Here is a 19,998-nt window from a genome sequence, read left to right on the forward strand (position 1 = left end):
TTATAAGTAATTGACTACGGTGCGCACACTGTGTAATGCGTGTGTCGTGAGAAAGGAGAGCTGTCGTAGTGTAATGGTCGGCACGCTGGACTTCCAATCCGGAGGTCACCGATTGACTCGCCGCAGTGAGTCAATCGACAGGTCATTGCGTGGTGGAGTAAAATGTGGATATTCCCACTTCTTGGTCCAAGACGTGTGGCCCAGCATGCTAGAGTAGACCAAATACCCAGAAGAGCAGCTCTCTAGAGCAAGAGGGCCTTCTGTAAGCAAGCCATTGCAGGGCTGCACCCTTACCCTCAGCAGGATGGATCCCCCCCCCCCCCACCCTCGACCTCTGGGTTACAAGTGCAGTGTGCTCACCATTACACCACAGCAACGTTGTCCGATGACTTGTATTGAGTATTTACTGTGATCGAGTACAATGTATTGGCGTGGCTGATGTTGGTCGGACCGCTGGGGATATTTTTCACTCGTTTAATCAATAATCGGACTCTTTTTTTTCCAGGGCCCTGGCAGCCTGGTGAAGATACGGAAGAAGAACTCGCAGGATGCTTGTCCACGGGATTAAGGCCACGTAACCTTTTCAACGAAACTGTAAAAGCAACGCCCAACGGTTTTTTGGGGGTTGCTTTTCTGTTCGTACCGTTTTGTAAACCGGAGGGGCGGGGAGGCAGCAGTGTTAATTTTCTTTTACAAAACTACCGATGGAAATATTCATCAACGGGGGGGGGGGGGGGGTGGTGTTTGTGTTTTTATTTTGAGTCGACGATCGCTTGTGAGCGGACGGAACTGTTGAAGTTACGGCGACGATGACTACGACTGCTCGGCCAAAGACGAAAGCACGACCGTGACGAGACGAAACTAGCGAGTCTGAATGAAGACACGGACTAAGATAATTTTTGTAGCCTTGTTGGAGATCGCAGTGCGCTGAGGAAGAGCAGACATGATCACCTATATAAATAAAGACCTTAATGCGTCTCAAATACTTCTATATTATTTTCTAACAAGGTAGAAAGCTGACATTTGGTACAGAGGTTACGTTTAGGACGTAAACAACAGAAAAACATCCGAAAATCCGAGATTTTTCATTTTAAGGCCCCCCAAATCTCGATCAAGTACCCCATAAACATGTTTGTGCGTGTCATTCAGAAACCATTCAAATATAAGATTGCAGGGTTTTTTCGTTTGATGGTGTTGAACAGAGGCATTCTATATTTTTTCGGATTCAAGCAGTTTTGAATGAAAGAATCGCATTTTTTTTATCGTATCTGAACCATTCCAAAACGGTAAAAGGTAGAGGATTACGTTAATATATTTTTTTGTTCTTTCTCATAAAAAAAGAACGGAATCTTGAAATTGAGCAGTTTCTGATGGGTGTACGTCTTTAAGTATAAGAAATAGACTCAAGTCGTCAACAATTATTTTTTTGTGGATTAAATGCAACATTTTTGCAGTAAAGTCTCTGATCATAGCTTAAAAATTGTAAAACTAAAAATCATATTAGGCTAATACATTTATTGAAAACTTTGGCATGGGCTAGTTGGCTATACAGTAAAACCTTGGATTGCGAGCATAATTCGTTCCGGAAACGTGTTTGTAATCCAAAGCACTCGTATATCAAAGCACTCGCATATCAGTTGTGATCACGTGACGCTCGGCAGACAAAGCGTATACGTACACTACTCGTATTGCAAGACCTCGCTCGTTTATCAAATTAATATTTATTTAAATGTTTTGCTCGTCTTGCAAAACACTCGCAGGCCAAGTTACTCGCAATCCAAGGTTTTACTGCATATAAAGAGATGTATTGAGTCCATTAATTGGCTGACCAGATTATATGGGTGTGCGGGGCGTGTGGAAAATTGCACACTCCACACACGAAAACGTAATATGAAGAGTGTCTGACTACGCGCTTTTTAATAGCTTTATAACGTCCCGGTTGCTCGTTTTTTTTGCGGCATTAACGTGCGATTAAACGAGACCCCTGGATCGCATGTTATGCTAACGCGAGAAGGCTCGTGCTCAGGTCTTGGGGATTATCAGTGCAAAGAGTCGGTGGAATCCCGTAGAATATTGGATTTCTGCTGACAACGTAAAGGATGTCCTGGGCGTAAAAAAAAAAACACGAGGACGCATTTGTTTAAAAAAGCCGCACTAATTCTCCGGTGGCCGCGTTATTAGAATGGATCGCGATAGATTACCGGAGCGGCATGCGCAGTCTGACAGAGACGGAAGAGCGGAGGAAATGACCCCAGATGTGGGTGGCTTAGCCCGTGACTGCGGAATTGGAAAATAGCTTTGAATGTCCCCCCGTTTTGCCTTTTGATGAAGACGGGAAGCGATTGAACTTGTTAGTGGTTGATGGAAAGTCACACGTTTGTCACGGATGCTGTTCGCTAAGAGCAGGGTGTGCGCTGGGAGGAGTGGGAAGAGGAGTAACAGGGCAGTCCATCTTCGCCGGGTCCTCCGGATTTACCCTCTAAATTTAGAATTAACGTGTTTAGATTATTTGGCTGCAACTGTGAATTCCCACATGTGACTATAAAGCCAATTCCATGAGCTATCATTACATGTAGCCAGGTTGCCTCTGAATTCAAGCTGATAGCGCAGTGGGCTTTACCTGGTAAAATACAATAGCCGAGTAGGTTATTTACAAACTACTATTTGGTTATTTTGGTATAGTCACGTAGAAAGAAATGAAATAATAGAATACGACGTTTCGATTGCAACACAAGCAATCGTCATCAGGCACAAATGAATGAGAAAACAAACCTGGTAAACTTAGCAAAATATAATGCAATACAACACAGAGAGCCGGCTAACGTAACAGTCAACACCCTACCTGGTTGATTACGTTCTTCCCAAGATTGCTAAATTTGAGAGACAAAACACAGACACGGAGACACATAGACACACAAGCAGAGAGAGACTCACACAGAGACAAACAGAGAGAGCCACACACAGGCATACAGAAACAACGCCTGTGTGTCTCTCTCTTAAATAGAGATGGGGGGGGGGTAGAGAACAATGAGAGAGTTGTGTGGAACAAACAAGCACGGCGTGCCCAAAGCAGACAGAGGAGCTAGGCACTGGACTTCGAAACAAACAAGCAACGAGAAAGCAAATTTAGTAAAATTAGGAAGTGTAATGCAATGCAACACGGAGTTGATTAACACACAGTTAACGCATAGCCTGGTTGATTACGTTCTTCCAAAGATTGCTAAATTCGAAGTTAAGTGTGTAACAAACAAGCACTGGCAAATCCTCCCCGTAGAGATGGTTAAAACTAGATTAAAAACTTAATTTATTTCTACGTGACTTTACCGAAAAAATCAAAGAGTCATTCCTGCAGTCACGAAAGCTTTTAATCTAGTTTTTAGAAACTGCTCGGGGAAACTTTAATTCGCCTTGGTGCCAATATAACCAGGGTTCGGACAAAAAAAATCCTCTTGCGCTACCAGAGTCCATCTGTCCACATTTGTTAATCAAATGTTTTTCTATTTTTTTTGTTTAGTCAATGCTGTCTATGGGCGGTCGAAAGAGGCGTGACGATGCCCACAGCTAGGAGTCATACTTGCACCTGCCCCCCCCCCCCCCATGACCAATTGACCATGCAAAATATTGTTTTTCTTTCCCCATTGCCGATGTTGGCAGCAATCAGTTCAGGAGCAGAATGTTGAGGTCTGCTAGCCACGACGTTAGGGCTACAGGGAAGGTTTTGTGTAGTTTTACTCCGTTGAAGAGGCGCAGACTACAGTGATTTACGATTCACAATTAGGAACATGCCGATTTATAACTGTTTCAGGAGCACGGTTGGCTACGTACGGTGTGAAAGAAGTTTGTTGGAGATCGATGTCACAAAGTTTACATGGGTGCGGCATTTCCCGCTGGAGATTACGTCCAGCATCGTCAGGCAGCAGTAGCCAGAATTTAGAAAATGTCCTCCAGGCTTAGGCCTAGGCCTGGAGGACATTTTGATTTCTGCAATATGACCCAAGAAATCCATTATGAATCGTTATATTAGTCGTGAATGGCTACGTGTCAGTGGTTTACTCTGGCCTTTAATTTGGGTTGCATTGCCATAATCGTACGGTGGCTTGGGTCTTTAATGTCTCCATTTATGAAGGAGTTGTGTACATCGGCCTGTTGATGTTCTGATGCGGTTGGTGGTTACGCCCTCGTTTTTGAGGAGGAATGTCAAAGTCAGGAGGTGTGATGATGTTTGCTGTTGTTTTGCTGCCTTGCCAAAATTTGAGAATTGGTGTACTTATGCAATTTGAACTGGGATATTTGATTCCTATTTACGTATTTATTTTTTAGCGATTTGTAATCCTTTCCCTATACTTTGCACTCTAATAGTTTTTTGTCTTCATTGTTACTTTCTGACCTGCCCCACCTGTACATCTGTGGAAAAATAGCTTTATAGCTCATCCGCTTTCTCCAGGGTAAATACAGGTTCTGATTAGAAACATTCTGATTCTGACTTGTACAGGGTCTCCTCTACTTACGACCAAGCCTGTGCGTATGTTCAGTTGCCTGCTTGGACCGATAGTCTTAAGTTAAACCACCGCGCAATAGATGGCGGTGGCATCTACATTTGATTAACATGAAGAATCAGTGGCATCTACAGGAGATTATACAACTTTTAAAGCCATCCCCGTCTTTAGTGTACATGTCGTACAACATGTTTGGAATCGACAGGAGCAAAGTTGGACTTGCGAGCAAATCGACCTACGAACAGACCTGGAACCTAACTCGTTCGTAAGTAGAGGAGTCCCTGTACATGTAACATCAACGGTTTTCTTGTTTAGTGGATCTACCGCGGTGACGTGCGGAGGTTCACGGTTTGATTCAGGAGGCCGCCTTTATAATGTGGCTGAATTTCCACATGGTGATAAGCCACTTAGTTGAGCTGTCATTTGTGGCCAGATCGCTTCTGAAAAAGAGCTATATAGCTAAGTGGGCCTTACCTGCTCAAAAAATTGATAAAACATCCGGTAGACTCATGGTGGGGAGGACGACCGTGGATAATTCAAAATTATCCATTTTTCGTAGATATATGCCAAAAAACACTTATATAGGTATAAATTGTGTTTTAAGTTAAGAAAATTTTGTTTGTTCATTACCAAAGAATAATTGTAGTACGAACCATCAATCGTGTGTGCTCAGTGCTCACACTTTACTGCTCTCAGTAAAGTGTGATCAGAGCCACGCCAATCGAAATCAAATTCCGCCCAGTGTTGTAAAGATATGCAACTACTGTACTGTAGAGGCGATCAAGTGGATTACATTAACCGGAGCACATTGGGTTTAAGCATGTGACATGGCATAAACATTTCCAAGAATGTATAACTGTCTTTAGATTATTAATTTGGGCTTAAGGGAACATCCACGAGATATTAATTTACGTCAAAATCTGAGGTGCGTGGTTAATCCGCAAATCTGATAACCAACGCGGATAATCAAGAGTCTCCTGTAGTAATAACCTTAATGCAACACGCAATCGTCTGTTTCGCTCACGTTCAATGGCAATGATCCCCTGATCTCATTCGCAAGAGTAGGACATTGTGTGCCAGTGTCGGTCAGGGGTCCAAATTTGCCGAATTCAAAAACTGCACCGCAGATTACTCCCTTGGGACTATGCATAGCAGTCATTGCCCCCTACTGGCAGACCAGTGCCCCAGGTCACTCTTTCCAAGGAGACTATCTTGGTATCCTTGAGTTTTCACCTGGTTTAACAATAGAAACTTTTACCGTACATGCAGTGATATATGATGTTTACATGGTTACGTGCTTATTTATGTAACCTTGATAGGTACAGATACCTAACCCTCGTGTATTGCCGGTAGGTCACTATCGAGAACACCCAATCGATGTGCAGGTCATGCAAATGGTATGCAAATGTTATGCAAATGTTTTACGTTGCGGAGGTGGAAACAATTGAGGCAGGCAAGAAAGCACGACAGCGGATGCGATTTTACGACGAACGTCGAAATACTGTCAACGAGAGATGGCGTACGGGGCCGTGCAGGGGAAACGCGCACAGCACGTGTACAAGGGAAGCGGCGAAGGCGGACGGTGCATCAGAAAGAGGTGGCACAGAAGAGACGGGGGCGGTAGGGGTGAGACGGAACGCCCGAGAGAGAGAGAGACGACGCGGTGAGACGATGCGTATAGTACGTACGGTGGGCGTACGTGTGTATGTATGCAAAGTTCGTGGGGAATAATACCCATCTTGATTTGAAGCTTTCGTGACTGCAGGAATCCATGCTCTTCGGTACTTTCGGTACAGTCACGTAGTAGGTATAAAATAAAACAAATTACGACGTTTCGTTCGCAACACAAGCAATCTTTACTTTAAAAAAAACGCCAACTTCAGCAATTTTTCTTGCTGTGGTTGTTCCACCTGATTAAGATTGCTTGTGTTGCGATCGAAACGTCGTGATTTGTTTGATTTTATTTCTACCTACGTGACTTTACCGAAAGAACCAAAGAGTATGTAATAATATCCATTTTCTATCCTTTTTGAGGCATAAACAATTCAAAAATAACACTACCCAGGAACAAAAATCGTGTTACGTAGTGAAATCCATTAGATGAGCGGGTGAGTGAATTGTTACATTGCCAACCTACTATAGTCTACAAAATAAGAGCATTTTGCTGTTTTGTGTTGGATGCGTCTACAATTGAAAGCAAATATACAGCAAACCCTTGCCCATCGCGGGGGAGGGTGAGGGGGGGTTACGTTCTTGGAAATAGCCGCAATCGGCAAAACCGGGAACTGCAAAGTCTATGGCAAGTGGGAAAGTCGGGTTTGGTCCACGGGTCGTAATGCGTGTTCTTCTGCAGTAACGACGCGTGGAGGGATATCGCGGCCGACCGCGAAAGGTCGAGCCACAGGAGTGCGATCGGCGAACCGAACCTCGAGAAATTTGGCACGCGGGTCACGCTCGCTAAACCCGCGAGAGGGGGGGGGGGTGGGAAGGGTTTGCTCTTGTGTGCCGGGGACGACTGCCCTCCTTTGTCTTCAGCGGTCACGTGGGCCCTTCTCCAGAGCGGTCTTATGACGAATGTGTTGATTTTTGTAATTGTTTGGGCATGTGCAGCATCGCAAAAAAAATTGTTGCGTTTATTTTAAGGCTTCGTTACCATTTACGCTTTTTCGTATGAAGCATTTGTGCCATTGATTGGCCCCCCGTGTGGGTATTCGCAAGCCCCCTGTTGTAAAATTTTGGACTGTTGTTGACTTGTCATTTTTGTGAATTACAATAAAAACAAAATCCTTTCAACTTCTTCACGGTGGAACAATTTTTTTTAAAAATCCTTTGTAGAATAAATTGCCATCAAGGAATCTTGATTTGTACATGTTTATAATTGCGTGCAAATGTTATCATGCACGTGTGGTGGGTGTCTTTGAGATTTGATTTGACGCAACCCATATTTCACGTATCTAGTCCACCTTGACCTTTGCTGGGCGTTCTCTACATTAGCTCGGTGTGCTGACGCCTTGCCACCACCACTGGTGGTTGCTTTTCTAATTCCAGCCACCGCCAAACGCCAACGTTGTCTCCCACCACCGCATAAATTCTCGAGAAACGCGTCTTGCTCATCCTACCTACTGGAGCATCGGGATAGACTTAACTTTCCTCTCCCGCAGGCGAGCAAAAATGAATGCGATCGCGGACCAAGGAGCAATACAAAATATGCTTTTATTTCCCATATAAAGCATCTTCCACCACCAGGCGTCTGCCGACGAGTGCAGCGTTTATTCCTCGCGACCGCAGCGTGACTCGCAAGAGCGTTGTTGGGACGTTGACGGGACGTTGACGGGACGTTCAAGACGGCGGCGGGGGCAAGGGGGCGCAAGCAAGGCGAGGATCGTCACGGAGCCAAATGCGACACTTTTTTTTCTTACATCGATGCACACGCTGTCAAAACACGGCCAGCGCGCGCCCATAGAGCTGGGGCTAAGAAGACAATGAATCGACAAAAAGTATTAAAATAATTTCGTGGTTTTTTTTTCTGCAGTCTCTTACTCGGGGCAAGTGAATAAATCTCCCGAAGGCAGGAAACCCCCCACCCCCCCCCCCCCAGCTTTACAGGTACGAGTAGTGGGGAGCGTGACACGGGCCCATCGTGGCGATGCCGATAACGTCACCTCCCATCCGGCGGCACGCGTGGCAACAGAGGTGAGACTTCCCCCCCCCCCGCCGCAACCTCTACCCCTCCACGACTGTTTTCGTGTCTTCTCTTATTTAGCCGAGCACTCGGGACTGATGATGGGTTTGGAATGAGCGATTAGTTAAATCATCGAATATCCCCCCCCGCCAGCCCAGCTCGAGGACATCCCGGGCTCGTCGCCCACGGTTGACGGCTCTCCTCCCCAGATGTCATCGTTGGATTTCATTCCACAAGCAAAAAAAAACCACACAAGTCCTCGACACGACTACAAAGAGGTTGACTTGCGCCGCATGGCAAAAGGAAAAAATCCGCGGTGTTTTTACAGAAGACTCGTCAGAATGTTTGTAACTGTATAAGAATAGGTTTGATGACCCTTTCTGGCAATAAACCAGGTGTCAAGATGGTAAAAACACCAAAACGGAAACCTTTTGCAAGGAAATCACTTTTATTTTCTCGTTATATATTTTTTGGGAAGGTCTCTCTTCGTAAGCGGCTTTGCCGATGGGTGCCGCGCATGGAGTTCGTGGTCGTGCGGCGCTCGTTGGATATAGGAACACGCGTCTTTTCCACTTCACAACCGAATCGTGCCGGGGCTGTGCCGTGCCAGTCTGGCAAGCACCACGTATTTTTCCACCACAGAATCCGAACTCTGCCGTTGACGCCGTTGACGTCGCGCGTCCGAGCGTAAGCGCCCGACGCCAAGTGTGACGAAAACGATTAACGTCGCGCCTGGTCCTGCCTGGCCACGCGGACCAGATTTAGATGTCAGGTCAGGGTAGCACGGTTTGGTTCTGGCTCGGCTCGGCAAATAGCCGCCGGACGTAGCCAACCGTGCTCACCGGAAGTGAGCGCCGCACGCTGGCAAAGCTCGGGTGTGGCATTGGAAGAGGGGTGCGAGGAGGGGTCTCGCATTCCTCCCTCATCACCGTGGAACATTCGCACGGATATCCCCTGGGGATGGCACTCCCTTACCACCCTCGCGTCGGCGTTCGTCCGGAACATTTCCACGCGATAGGCCATTTTGTCGAGCTATCATTTGTGCCCAGGTCGCTTGTGAAAAACAGGCTCATAGCCGAGTGGGCTTTACCTGGTAAAATAAACATGAGATTTGTCGCGTTAGTAATTTGCTTACCTTTCCTACACTTTGCACTCCTATCGTGTCTTCGCACTGTTTGCTGTGACGTTGTGACCCTCTCCTACCTGGACATCTGTGGAAAAAAAAGAGCTTCGTCGCTCATCGGATTCCTCCAGTATAAATAAACATTCTGATTCTGTTGAACTGGGGGACGTTAACTCCTTCGAGACACGTCTTGGGAATAGGTGGGATTGCCCGTTACCCCGTCCCACTCCTTTGTGCTCCGAGACATGGAATCGAAGCCGTGACCTCTGGATTACAATGTCCGGCGTGCGGACCCTTATACGCCGCGGCAGCTCCCGGCGGACGTGAACACGGCGCGCTCCTGTTTAAGGTATAAACCCACCCGTATTCTCTGTTGTGAGCAAGGCTGTGTGTCGCCCTGGCTGCTGCTGTCGCCGTAATTACATTTTGTTAACATTTTACATTCGCGAGTTGTAAGATAGCGCCTCTTGTAAACAATTGGTTCTCAGCTTACGATTAAAAGGGGGGGGGAAAACATTCTTGCGTAAAGACTGACATTCGGTTAAATGAGCACGCGAGACCGTGCCAACACGCTGGTGCGCGTTGGCACGGTCGCTAACACGCGCGCACAGCTGACACAAAAGGGCCGCGTTCCATCGGGCGGAGGGAGAGGTTCGCACGGTGGTAACATTCGTGCGTCGCAGAAAGACGCGCCTGGGTTCGATTCCTGACCTCGGGCACCTCTGTGCGGAGTCTGTATGCTCTCCCTCGTGTTTATGCATTGGTTTTCCCCCGGGTTATCCGGTTTTTTCTCTCGTAGCTAAAACATTATTACTTATTTTACCTGGTATCGGCCAAACATCCCTCAATGCAAAAGAAAAATAACCTGCACATTTCTCAATTGGGACGACACAATGCAACATCGCCCTTTACTTGTGAACACTTGAAGAGCCCGCCTGATAAAATAGTCTTGAAAGTCGGTAAGGCTTTCTTGGGTAAACAATTGTAATAATAAGAATCAACAAAGGTAACTACGGTGCTTGGGTCAGGCATTCTTGGCATGGTTGGCATCAAAACCTTCAAAGCGGAGAATGAGATATCAAGACGCAGTAAATTGGAGCTGCCCCTCTGCGTTGTACCTTTGTGATACACAGTCGATTTTTGGGTCAGGCCATGTAACGTTTAAGCCAACTGTGCCGTAAAACGCCCTCCACCACCCGACGGAACCAAACAAATTAAATGGCCACGCGCGTAGACGTTGAACTTGTAATTGTCATTGAAGTTTCAGCTCATCGGCAAGCTGAATAACAATTCACGCAACCCAACGTAGAAATTCAGCAATCGCATTTCGGCGATTCTTGAAGGTCATGGCCGTATCATTCGGATTGAAGAATACGAGTGGCTCGGCAGAAGTAATGGTCCGCCGTTAATCGGAGCGCCAAATTGCGAAGGGTCCCCGGCCTTCACGCTTCTCGCAGGATTCCATTAATGCTTTGAAACCATTCAGATCCGCGATTTATAAAAGGAAAAACCGTGGGCCTTGACTACCTCGTTCGATCTCTAGTTTTCTGAGGGTGCATTACGTCGCACGTGTTACACCGCTATCTGTTGCTTTTCCATCTTTCTGAAATCCACACTCTATATTCTGGGTTCTATAAGGATGTTTTTTTTCATAAATAAAAAAAACGCGATACGTTGGTTTTACCCAGAACTTATTCGCTTTTCTAATATATTTTGCAATCTCTTGGCCAAAGGATTTTTTTTATCGTCCTTTTGCTCAATGATCTTGTTTTGCGTGTGTGCGTTTTGCACGTTTTGTGCACACACGCCGTTGGTGGGCAGGGGTCTTGTAGTGGTTAACGCACGGCCAACAATGGTGATGAATATCTGAACCGGTCCTGGACCTCCTCGAGGTTGACATAACCTTACCCTGGTGCAACGTGTAAACATCGGCACGAGGGAGACAAAGGTGGCCGGGAGTTGCGCTGCCCACCCCACCATGCAATTCGCCGTTCCAGCCGAATCATGTGTTCCACTAATGGCACTTGCCCAACAGCCTGTTGAGGCTATACAGGCTATCTTTGTTTTGTCACCAAATATGTGGACACATTTGAATGGTGAATGGCAATGGTTGGCAAACACTTCGCTATGAACTCGCTGACATAAGTTCGATTCCTGGCCCGGCTGACATCAGTGGCGAGCGAAATTTGAGCCGGTCCGGGGCCTGCACCCATTTTACCATTCCGCACTGACCAGCGTGGTGAAGTATGGTCAAACAACCCCAAAGGCCAATGGCAGTAGGACGAGGGAAAGCGTTCACCAAGCATTAGATATAATCTTATAATTTACCATAATATTATTTTATTTATTTAGTGTCTAAAGCCGTGTATATGTTTACGAACATATATTTACTAACATACATATACACGCATCTCTGTTTAAGCTGCACAAAAAAACATCTATTGAACAATCCATTTAGACACGGTATTCTTGAAGCATACAGAAGGGCGATATCCGGACCTATTTAAAACGCCCTGGTGTTAATTTCCCCACGTACGCGTGTAACCACGATCCCAGACACACACGAGGTCACTCGCGACGAGTGTCCTTCCTGTTCTTGTAAATCTCGAATATGATAGGTCTTTAAAAATAAACTATTCAAATATTGACGTGACCCCGGGGGTGGGGGGGGGGGTGGTGGGGAGTGGGGTTCACAGGTCAGACGGCACCACTAAGAGAGTCCTGGGTTCGAATCTGGGCATCAGTGGCCAGGTTCTCAGCTGCCAAGAGCAAGATGGATCTTGGCTCGAACAGTAATAAACCAAAAAACACAAGCGCACACACACACACGCAAAAAAACCCTACCATCATATTTGGTTTTGCTCTTGGGTTTTGGCTAAATTCCAGCTAGGAGAATTTAAATAATTGTAAAAACAATCTCATAGAAGGGTGTAGGGGAAAGTGTGTGCCCCCCCCTTCTCTCCTCCCCCCCCCCCCCCCGTACCGGGGCTTTGTTTTTCAAGACAAAGTCGGTTCTTTGAACACGTGGGGCACACTACTGCCGGCAGATATCTACAAGGATTCTCCCTGTCTTGCGACATGATGCCGGTAGTGCAATTGGAACTGGGGAGGGGGGGGGGGGGTTGGTTGAGGGGGGGCAGTGGAAAGACCAAGAATATTAAATAATCAAATACCTCCAGCGACGTGTAAAATTACTATCCACTGAAGACTTATCCTCTTCTACCTGGACATCTGTGAAAAGAGAGCTTCATCGCTCATCGGATTCCTCCAGTATAAATCAACATTCTGATTCTGTTGAACTGGGGGGCGTTAACTACTCGTTAGAGGCATCTCTAGAGAGCTCCCTTTGGTGGGTACTTGGCCTACACTTCGAGACACGTCTTGGAAAGAGGTGGGATTACCCGTTACCTCGTCGCACTCCTTTGTGCTCCGAGACATGGAATCGAAGCGGTGACCTCTGGATTACAATGTCCGGCGTGCGGACCCCTATACGCCGCGGCAGCTTCCCGGCGGACGTGAGCACGATCCACCGAAGACTTATCCTCTTATGCCCTCTGCAACCTGCCCGGTATTGAGAATTCCACATCTCTAACATCGTCTAAAAGGATCGCGGGCCGTACGTAGCAATGTTGAGCCGTGAGTCATGTGTCGTACCAATTGGCCCATCGCGAGCGGGCACAGCTGGCAGCGTAGGTGTCCAGGTGAGAACCCGGTCTCGGTCAGCAGTCTCTTTCGCAAGGGAGACCTTGGGCAGTGAGGGTGTCGGTGTGAGAGTGAGCCCTCTCCGGAGCGTGACGCGCGCCCAAACGCACCGCGCCGCTTTATGAGACGCGTCCGTGCCGTTCCTTGCTGCACTCCGTCGCGCGTTTGCGTTTTGCGTGAACGTGTGCCCGCGCGTGCTCGCCTACTGCGAGAACATCCACCACCGGCTCTGCCTGATTGCGACTGAGGCGAGTGCTGCTCAATGTGCCACCTGCGCAGGGAGATCGCCCAAACCTGTCGGCTACTAACGGGCCAGCGACGTGAAGCCGGCAGGTTTGACGCTGCAGGAGGGGGTCGCTGGAGGTCACGCGGCGACTGTGCACGAGGCGCAGCGTGCGACGCCGTCGACGGCAACTGCCCCCGACGGCCCCTTCATCTCCATCTGGATGTAACCTACGCACGTCGCCGCGGTCGTGGTCATCGTCGTGAGCCGAGGATCAGGCATGATCTCTATATCCAACGCTCAAGGGATCGGCGACGGCTTGGAGGAGGCCTGAAACGTCGCCTCGTTTGAATCGGTCAGAAAGTAACGCGTCGTCCGCTGCGGGAGCTTTAAAGCGCGCCCGAGCGACGAGTCATCTGACCGCCGTCCCGCGCTCCCCTTGCTCCTCAGACCCTCCGCCCAAAGCCGGCTCCTCGGTGGACGCCGCCGCCGCCGCCGCCGTCACCGGGGTCGTCCCGGAGCATCCGTTGGCGGCGGCACCGCCGGCGACGCCGTGACCCCGCGACCCCCCTGCGCCACCGCAGCCGCCGCGTTGCACCGCCACCGCCGCCACCACCACGGCCGCCGCGGCCGCCTTCTCCTCCATCGCCTCGTGGATGGTGGGCAGGCTGCCCTGCTTGGGGCAGCGCTTGCGCAGCGCCAGCAGCATGGGCTGTGGCAGCGAGAAGATGTCCACGTTGTTGCCCAGGTCGACCCAGGCGAGCGACGGGAAGGAGCGCGGCTCCTTGAGCGACTCGGCCAGGTCGCGGAGCACGGCGCGCGTCAGCCGGTTGCCGTTGAGCGCCAGGCTGGCGAGGTTGGGCAGCGCCGCGAGGCCCGGCAGTAGCAGGCGCAGCCCGTCGTCCGTGAGCTCGGCGAAGCTCAGCTCCACCGAGTTGAGGGCGCGCAGGTGCGGCGAGCCGCCCTGCAGGAAGGAGGCGACGCGCTCCAGCTCACGCCGGTGGCCCGGGCTGCCCAGCGGGACGCCCGACAGGGGCAGCGTGCCGCCGTCGGGCTCCAGGCACAGCGCCGGCTTCGTGCTGCGGCGGAAGGGCACGGGAGGGGAGGGGGAGAGAGAAAGAGTGACAAGCGCGACGGTGAGCTGCGCGCCGACGGATCGCTGCGAGTGTGCGGAAGGCCCGTGGTGAACGGTGCGCGGCAAGAGGCCGATGGGAATGGACTGCCAACGGCCACGTTCGACGGAGGGACAGGAACAAGAGGCTGCAGTGAACATACAGAGGTATATGAATGTACAAGCTACCCTGGTGAATGTACAAGCTACCCTGGTGAATGTACAAGCTACCCTGGTGAATGTACAAGCTACCCTGGTGAATGTACAAGCTACCCTGGTGAATGTACAAGCTACCCTGGTGAATGTGCAAGCTACCCTGGTGAATGTACAAGAAACTGGCGGAACGTCCCCTCGGGAGCGTTCGCTCCTTTTGGCTGCGAATCCGTCGCCAGCCTCGACCGCCGGCCATGATCGCCTCTCGTGAAGTGTCTTCGACCCCACTCACCGTTCCGATCGGTGCGTTACGAGGAGTCTGGTTGATTTGTTTGACGACGCGATAATTCAGGAGGCCAGGAGTGTCACGAATGCGGGTTCACATTCACCCGTCCGCTCATTAAAAAAAACCACGGACAAACGCCGGCGTTCCCCCCCCGGGCCTTCATTTCTCGCTCGGTAATTTCCAGAACGCTGCTAGGGTTTGGCTTGGCGTAGCGATAATCGTCGTAAAACACTGGCACTCAAGAACAAACTACGCCTGTCCACGATGACCCTCTGTCATCGTACCCACACGTATTCCTCAGAGGATGGATAAAACATCACCAGGACAAAAATACGACGAGATGGATGAGGAGCGCCAAAATAAATTCCGACCGATAATAAGAAATGCCGCAGCAACTCAACCGCGCAGCGAGGAGGAATGAGAGTTTATTTAATTATAATAACTCGGGCCCGATGTCACGACCCTTGAGGTCTCTCAGCTGTAAGGAAGGGGGGGGGGGATACGAAGCGGAAAAATCCAGCCTTCAGCCGTTAATTAGCAGCACACAGTGGCCCCAGCCAGGAGTAAGGGGCTAATTTGACGAGCAGGATTCCGAACGATGTCCCAAAGCTTCCAAATGAGATGCTCGTTAAAAAAAAAAATCCACGTTTGTTTATACTGTAAGTCACAAAATAAAATAAAAATATTTGGTGAGGTTTTGTATTCCGCTCAGTCGCTCGCTTATTTGTTTGTACACGTTCCAATCTGTCATCCAGTTAAAACAAATGTGTTCGTTAAAAAGATCCAGTTAATTTTTTTTTTTTAATTGAAGTGTCTTTTGAAAAGACGATTGTTGCTACTTGTCACATCGCAGGACCGTCGCGGATGGCGATGCCGGCGTGGGAGAGGAGGCATTCATCCAGCAGCGGATTGAACATGGTCGACAGTGACGATGATGTAAACACAGCACGGCAAACGTGACTTAATAATTCGATTAATTTAAATATATATAATGCTCGAGATATTTGTGTCAAATTGTGAATATAAGGGCATGTTATTTGCGATTCGTAAACATTTCAATTATATTCTCAAGTACATTTTAAGGCTGAAGGCACGAACCAGACGCTAAAACGATGGGAAAATATAAGACACACGGCACAAACGAGACAACGACCAGCAGATTCTGAACCACGGCGAGCCATCGACTCGGGCAGGGGTGGGTCAAGGGCAGGGTCTGGGTCAAGGGCAGGGTCTGGGTCAAGGGCAGGGTCTGGGTCATGGGCGGGGGTGGGTCAAGGGCAGGGTCTGGGTCAAGGGCAGGGTCTGGGTCAAGGGCAGGGTCTGGGTCAAGGGCAGGGTCTGGGTCAAGGGCAGGGTGTGGGTCAAGGGCAGGGTGTGGGTCAAGGGCAGGGTCTGGGCCAAGGGCAGGGTCTGGGTCAAGGGCAGGGTCTGGGTCAAGGGCAGGGTCAAGGGCAGGGTCTGGGTCAAGGGCACGGTCTGGGTCAAGGGCGGGGGTGGGTCAAGGGCAAGGTGTGGGTCAAGGGCAGGGGCTGGGTCAAGGGCAGGGTCTGGGTCAAGGGCAGGGTGTGGGTCAAGGGCATGGTCTGGGTCAAGGGCAGGGTGTGGGTCAAGGAAGTTCGGTGCCCTGCACCCAGCTGTGCTCATCGAATCTGTTGGGGTCGATTCAAGAGGAGCCGAGCGATCGCGACATCAAGAACGCGGAGCCGTGCGTGGAATAAATTGATGCACGCACGGAATGCACAGATGAGGGTCCGCATTCATGGTGCGGCGGCCGTATCGTAGGATTCGAATCTTCGTCGGCGTCTGACGGTGGCAACACAACTGGCGCGTCACGGAGGCCACGGAGAAACTAGGCCACTCTGCGACAAATGAGCCGTGCTCCCATTCCTTCTTCCTCGCCGCGCTCCCAACAAAACACGGCGCGTCCCACCACAACTACGGATTGTGCGCGAGGAACGACGACGGCTTGTGACCGCAGGGCTTGGGGTTAAAAAACATTTTTTTACCGCTTCCGTTGGGCTCCTAAAACGTGCAGCGCGGCACGGCGGTGACGCCCCCGAGTTTGCCATTCGTGTCGGCCGCCCTCGCGTCGCCGCGATTTGTTGCGCGAGAAGCAACAAACGTTGCGGTAATAACGTTTTTTTGTCAAAAAATTTTTTAACAATATTTTACGCCTTTAAAACAAAAGAAAACTTGATCAAATGCACTGTACTACAAAGTCACGATTGTATTTCAACTTATTTAAAAATGCATTTATATATTTTTTTTCGTTAATGCAAACGTCTGTTATTTCTGTACTTTTCTTTTTTATTATTGCTGTACAAAATTGGCAGGGCGGCGGTGGGGGGGGGGGAAAGGGAGAAGACAAATGGACGCCCACGCTCTCCACGTTTACATTTCTCAACTCGCCTTCTATAAAAGTGCTCGCCAGCAACGGCTGTAACACCGTGAGTAGCGATGGTTTGCAGGGACCGCCTGAGCACTGGGCAACTGTGGTGTTGCGCTCGGCAATTAGACGAGCGTTTGGCTGCTGTAATTTTCCACGCGATAAGCCCGCTTCGTTGAGCTACCGTTCGTGGCCAGGTCGCTTCTGAAAAAAAATTGTGTGTAGCTCAGTGGGGCCTTACCTGATATATATATAAAAAAAATGCATTTAGTTTCGTTTTTTAAACCATTTTGGCTGAAGCGTTATAAAACGCTGCGGGTTTTTCTTAATAATTTCCACGTTTGAAACGTTTGAAGGATGAATTATTTGCCGTGTTTTTTTTTTAACGATTCACACCACCGCCGCCTTCTCGGCGTTAACTCCATCTCGGCCCGAAACGTCGCGCTGCCAGAACGCGAATTAACAAAAAGAAATGTCACTCCAGCGCCAGATTTGACGGTTGCCGCTTGCTCGGCAGTGCGCGCTGACCAGCGTTGCCACCCGTTCTCGGTTTCCCCCAGGACCGTCCTCTCGTTGAAATAACCGTCCTGAGAAACGTGTACCTTTTCCCGGAACATTTAAGCGATCGGTTTTTGTCGGTTGCCAAATAATAATAATCATAGATCACTCACGGCAGCACAATTGTACGGAGTTCTGTCCTCGTCCAAGTATTGGCAGATATTCTTCTGGGTCTTTCTTGTACCTCAGTTTAAGAATATTTTTTTCCTGCCTCGTTTATACTATTTCCTTTGCATTGTTGCTCATGATCACACTGACCGCAATAAAGTTGCCACCTGGTATCATGGCTTCTCCAGAATTGCCCTGACAAACCTATGTCTTCCCAGAAGCTTTTGTCAGTTGCATTGTAATAATAATGATGATGCACCACTCAAGACAAGGCATTTGCATATAGCTCTCCCTTCCTGCGGTATTGTGCGAGATATCCCTCCTCCTCCTCCCCTACCTCCCACGATGTGTCCTATTTATTTTTTGTACCCCAAAGGTGACAACACTGGGCGCTGACGTGCCCGCGACGTTCGCCGATGGAAAAACAAAACAAAAAAAACACCAACTAACTTTTGCAGCAGAAAACTATTTTTTTTTATTTCCGGCGAGCCATGCCTGACGCTTTGGAGGCGCGTCACGGGCGTGACGCGTCAAGCCGAGGCGTGACACGGTGACGAGCTGCGAGTGATAACACGGTGACGAGCTGCGAGTGATAACACGGTGACGAGCTGCGAGTGATAACACGGTGACGAGCTGCGAGTGATAACACGGTGACGAGCTGCGAGTGATAACACGGTGACGAGCTGCGAGTGATAACACGGTGACGAGCTGCGAGTGATAACACGGTGACGAGCTGCGAGTGATAACACGGTGACGAGCTGCGAGTGATAACACGGTGACGAGCTGCGAGTGATAACACGGTGACGAGCTGCGAGTGATAACACGGTGACGAGCTGCGAGTGATAACACGGTGACGAGCTGCGAGTGATAACACGGTGACGAGCTGCGAGTGATAACACGGTGACGAGCTGCGAGTGATAACACGGTGACGAGCTGCGAGTGATAACACGGTGACGAGCTGCGAGTGATAACACGGTGACGAGCTGCGAGTGATAACACGGTGACGAGCTGCGAGTGATAACACGGTGACGAGCTGCGAGTGATAACACGGTGACGAGCTGCGAGTGATAACACGGTGACGAGCTGCGAGTGACCACGCGGCGGTCGGAGGCGTGGGTGGTGGCGGTGTGGCTCTCTCAACTCAGCCTCCCGAGCCGCCGCCGAATCTTTCCACTTCAACGGAAGCTCTCGGGCTCCGCGTCGATGATGAGATGCGAGAGCCGAGGCTCAAGGTCTCGGCCCTGGAAATTGTACCGCGCAGGTTTGAGCCTGGACGCGCCACGGCTGCTCTTCGCGATTGATTTCATCGCCGGCCGTGGTCGATCCACTGCTGGATGAGGGCCTGCCGACGGCCGCCAGCCACCTCCACACGATCCTGCGTCGTAACAATTCGTCGAGCACCTGCACTCGAGCTGATTTCATAGCTCCCGTCTCTCCTCGGTTATTTTTCTCATCTCGTTTAAAGTTTGCTCAGCAGAGAGCTCGGTTATCAGTCAGGCAACTCAATGTACGTACGTTGAACTTCAACTTCTTTCGCACTACGTAGCCAAAACCGTGCTAGTCGGAGGTGCGAAACCGACCACGTGTTGTTGGGCAGACGTCTATCAAGCTGTCGTCGTCGTCGTCATCACCGTCTATCCACCGCTGGATGAAGCCCCTCAAGTGTCGCTCTGTACGTTCGCTCGTCAACGTATTCGACCGTTCAACCCTCGCGGCCGCCGTAGGGCTCGGCCTGCTGCGTTGTTGCGCGAGAAGCCCCCACGGTTCGCTTGGCGAGCGTTTGGCGAGCGAACCGTCATCGGTGGGCCACGAGGAGAACTCGGTACGATCCGAGGAGGACGTGTCGAGCGAGTGAATCCAGAAAGTCTCCTTTAGCACGGCACATTGGGATTTATTTTCTACTTCTCCCCGCGACGAGGCTCAAAAGAGCGGTACGCGTTTATAGAGTGCACATCACACCCGGTCAAATACACGAATACATACATACAATGATAATTACAGGGACACAACTACTTACGAACATTCGAACTTTCAGAGATACGAACAAACCTGTCTGTCCAGTTGCCTGCTCGGACATCTGCTCGGACATAAAGAACCAGTGGCATCTACATCTACAGGAGATTATACAACTTGCAAAGCCATTCCCCGTGTTGAGTGTGCAAGTCGTACA

General features: G+C 49.7%; 2 protein-coding genes across 5 annotated transcripts in view; one reads left to right on the plus strand and one right to left on the minus strand.

The window, feature by feature from the left end:
* The window catches only part of FKBP6 (FKBP prolyl isomerase family member 6 (inactive)), a 44,864-nt gene extending 37,575 nt beyond the window's left edge, over positions 1-7,289 (plus strand). For all 4 annotated transcript variants that reach the window (XM_076072609.1, XM_076072610.1, XM_076072611.1 and 1 more), the window contains one exon: positions 506-7,289. Coding sequence is in view for 2 of the 4 variants with exons in the window: in XM_076072610.1 (XP_075928725.1) it covers positions 506-568 (63 nt within the window). In the remaining 2 variants the exon portion in view is untranslated. The remainder of the gene's footprint in view (positions 1-505) is intronic.
* A 403-nt stretch (positions 7,290-7,692) lies between these two features.
* LRRC75A (leucine rich repeat containing 75A) overlaps positions 7,693-19,998 on the minus strand; it is a 73,386-nt gene continuing 61,080 nt past the window's right edge. Inside the window, exon 5 of the mRNA XM_076072468.1 lies at positions 7,693-14,305. Within this exon, the coding sequence (XP_075928583.1) occupies positions 13,639-14,305 (667 nt within the window). The 3' untranslated portion in view covers positions 7,693-13,638. The remainder of the gene's footprint in view (positions 14,306-19,998) is intronic.

Source organism: Petromyzon marinus, chromosome 38, assembly GCF_048934315.1.
Source record: "Petromyzon marinus isolate PM22_M1 ecotype Great Lakes invasive population chromosome 38, UKy_Petmar_22M1.pri1.0, whole genome shotgun sequence".
Taxonomy (NCBI): Eukaryota; Metazoa; Chordata; class Hyperoartia; order Petromyzontiformes; family Petromyzontidae; genus Petromyzon; species Petromyzon marinus.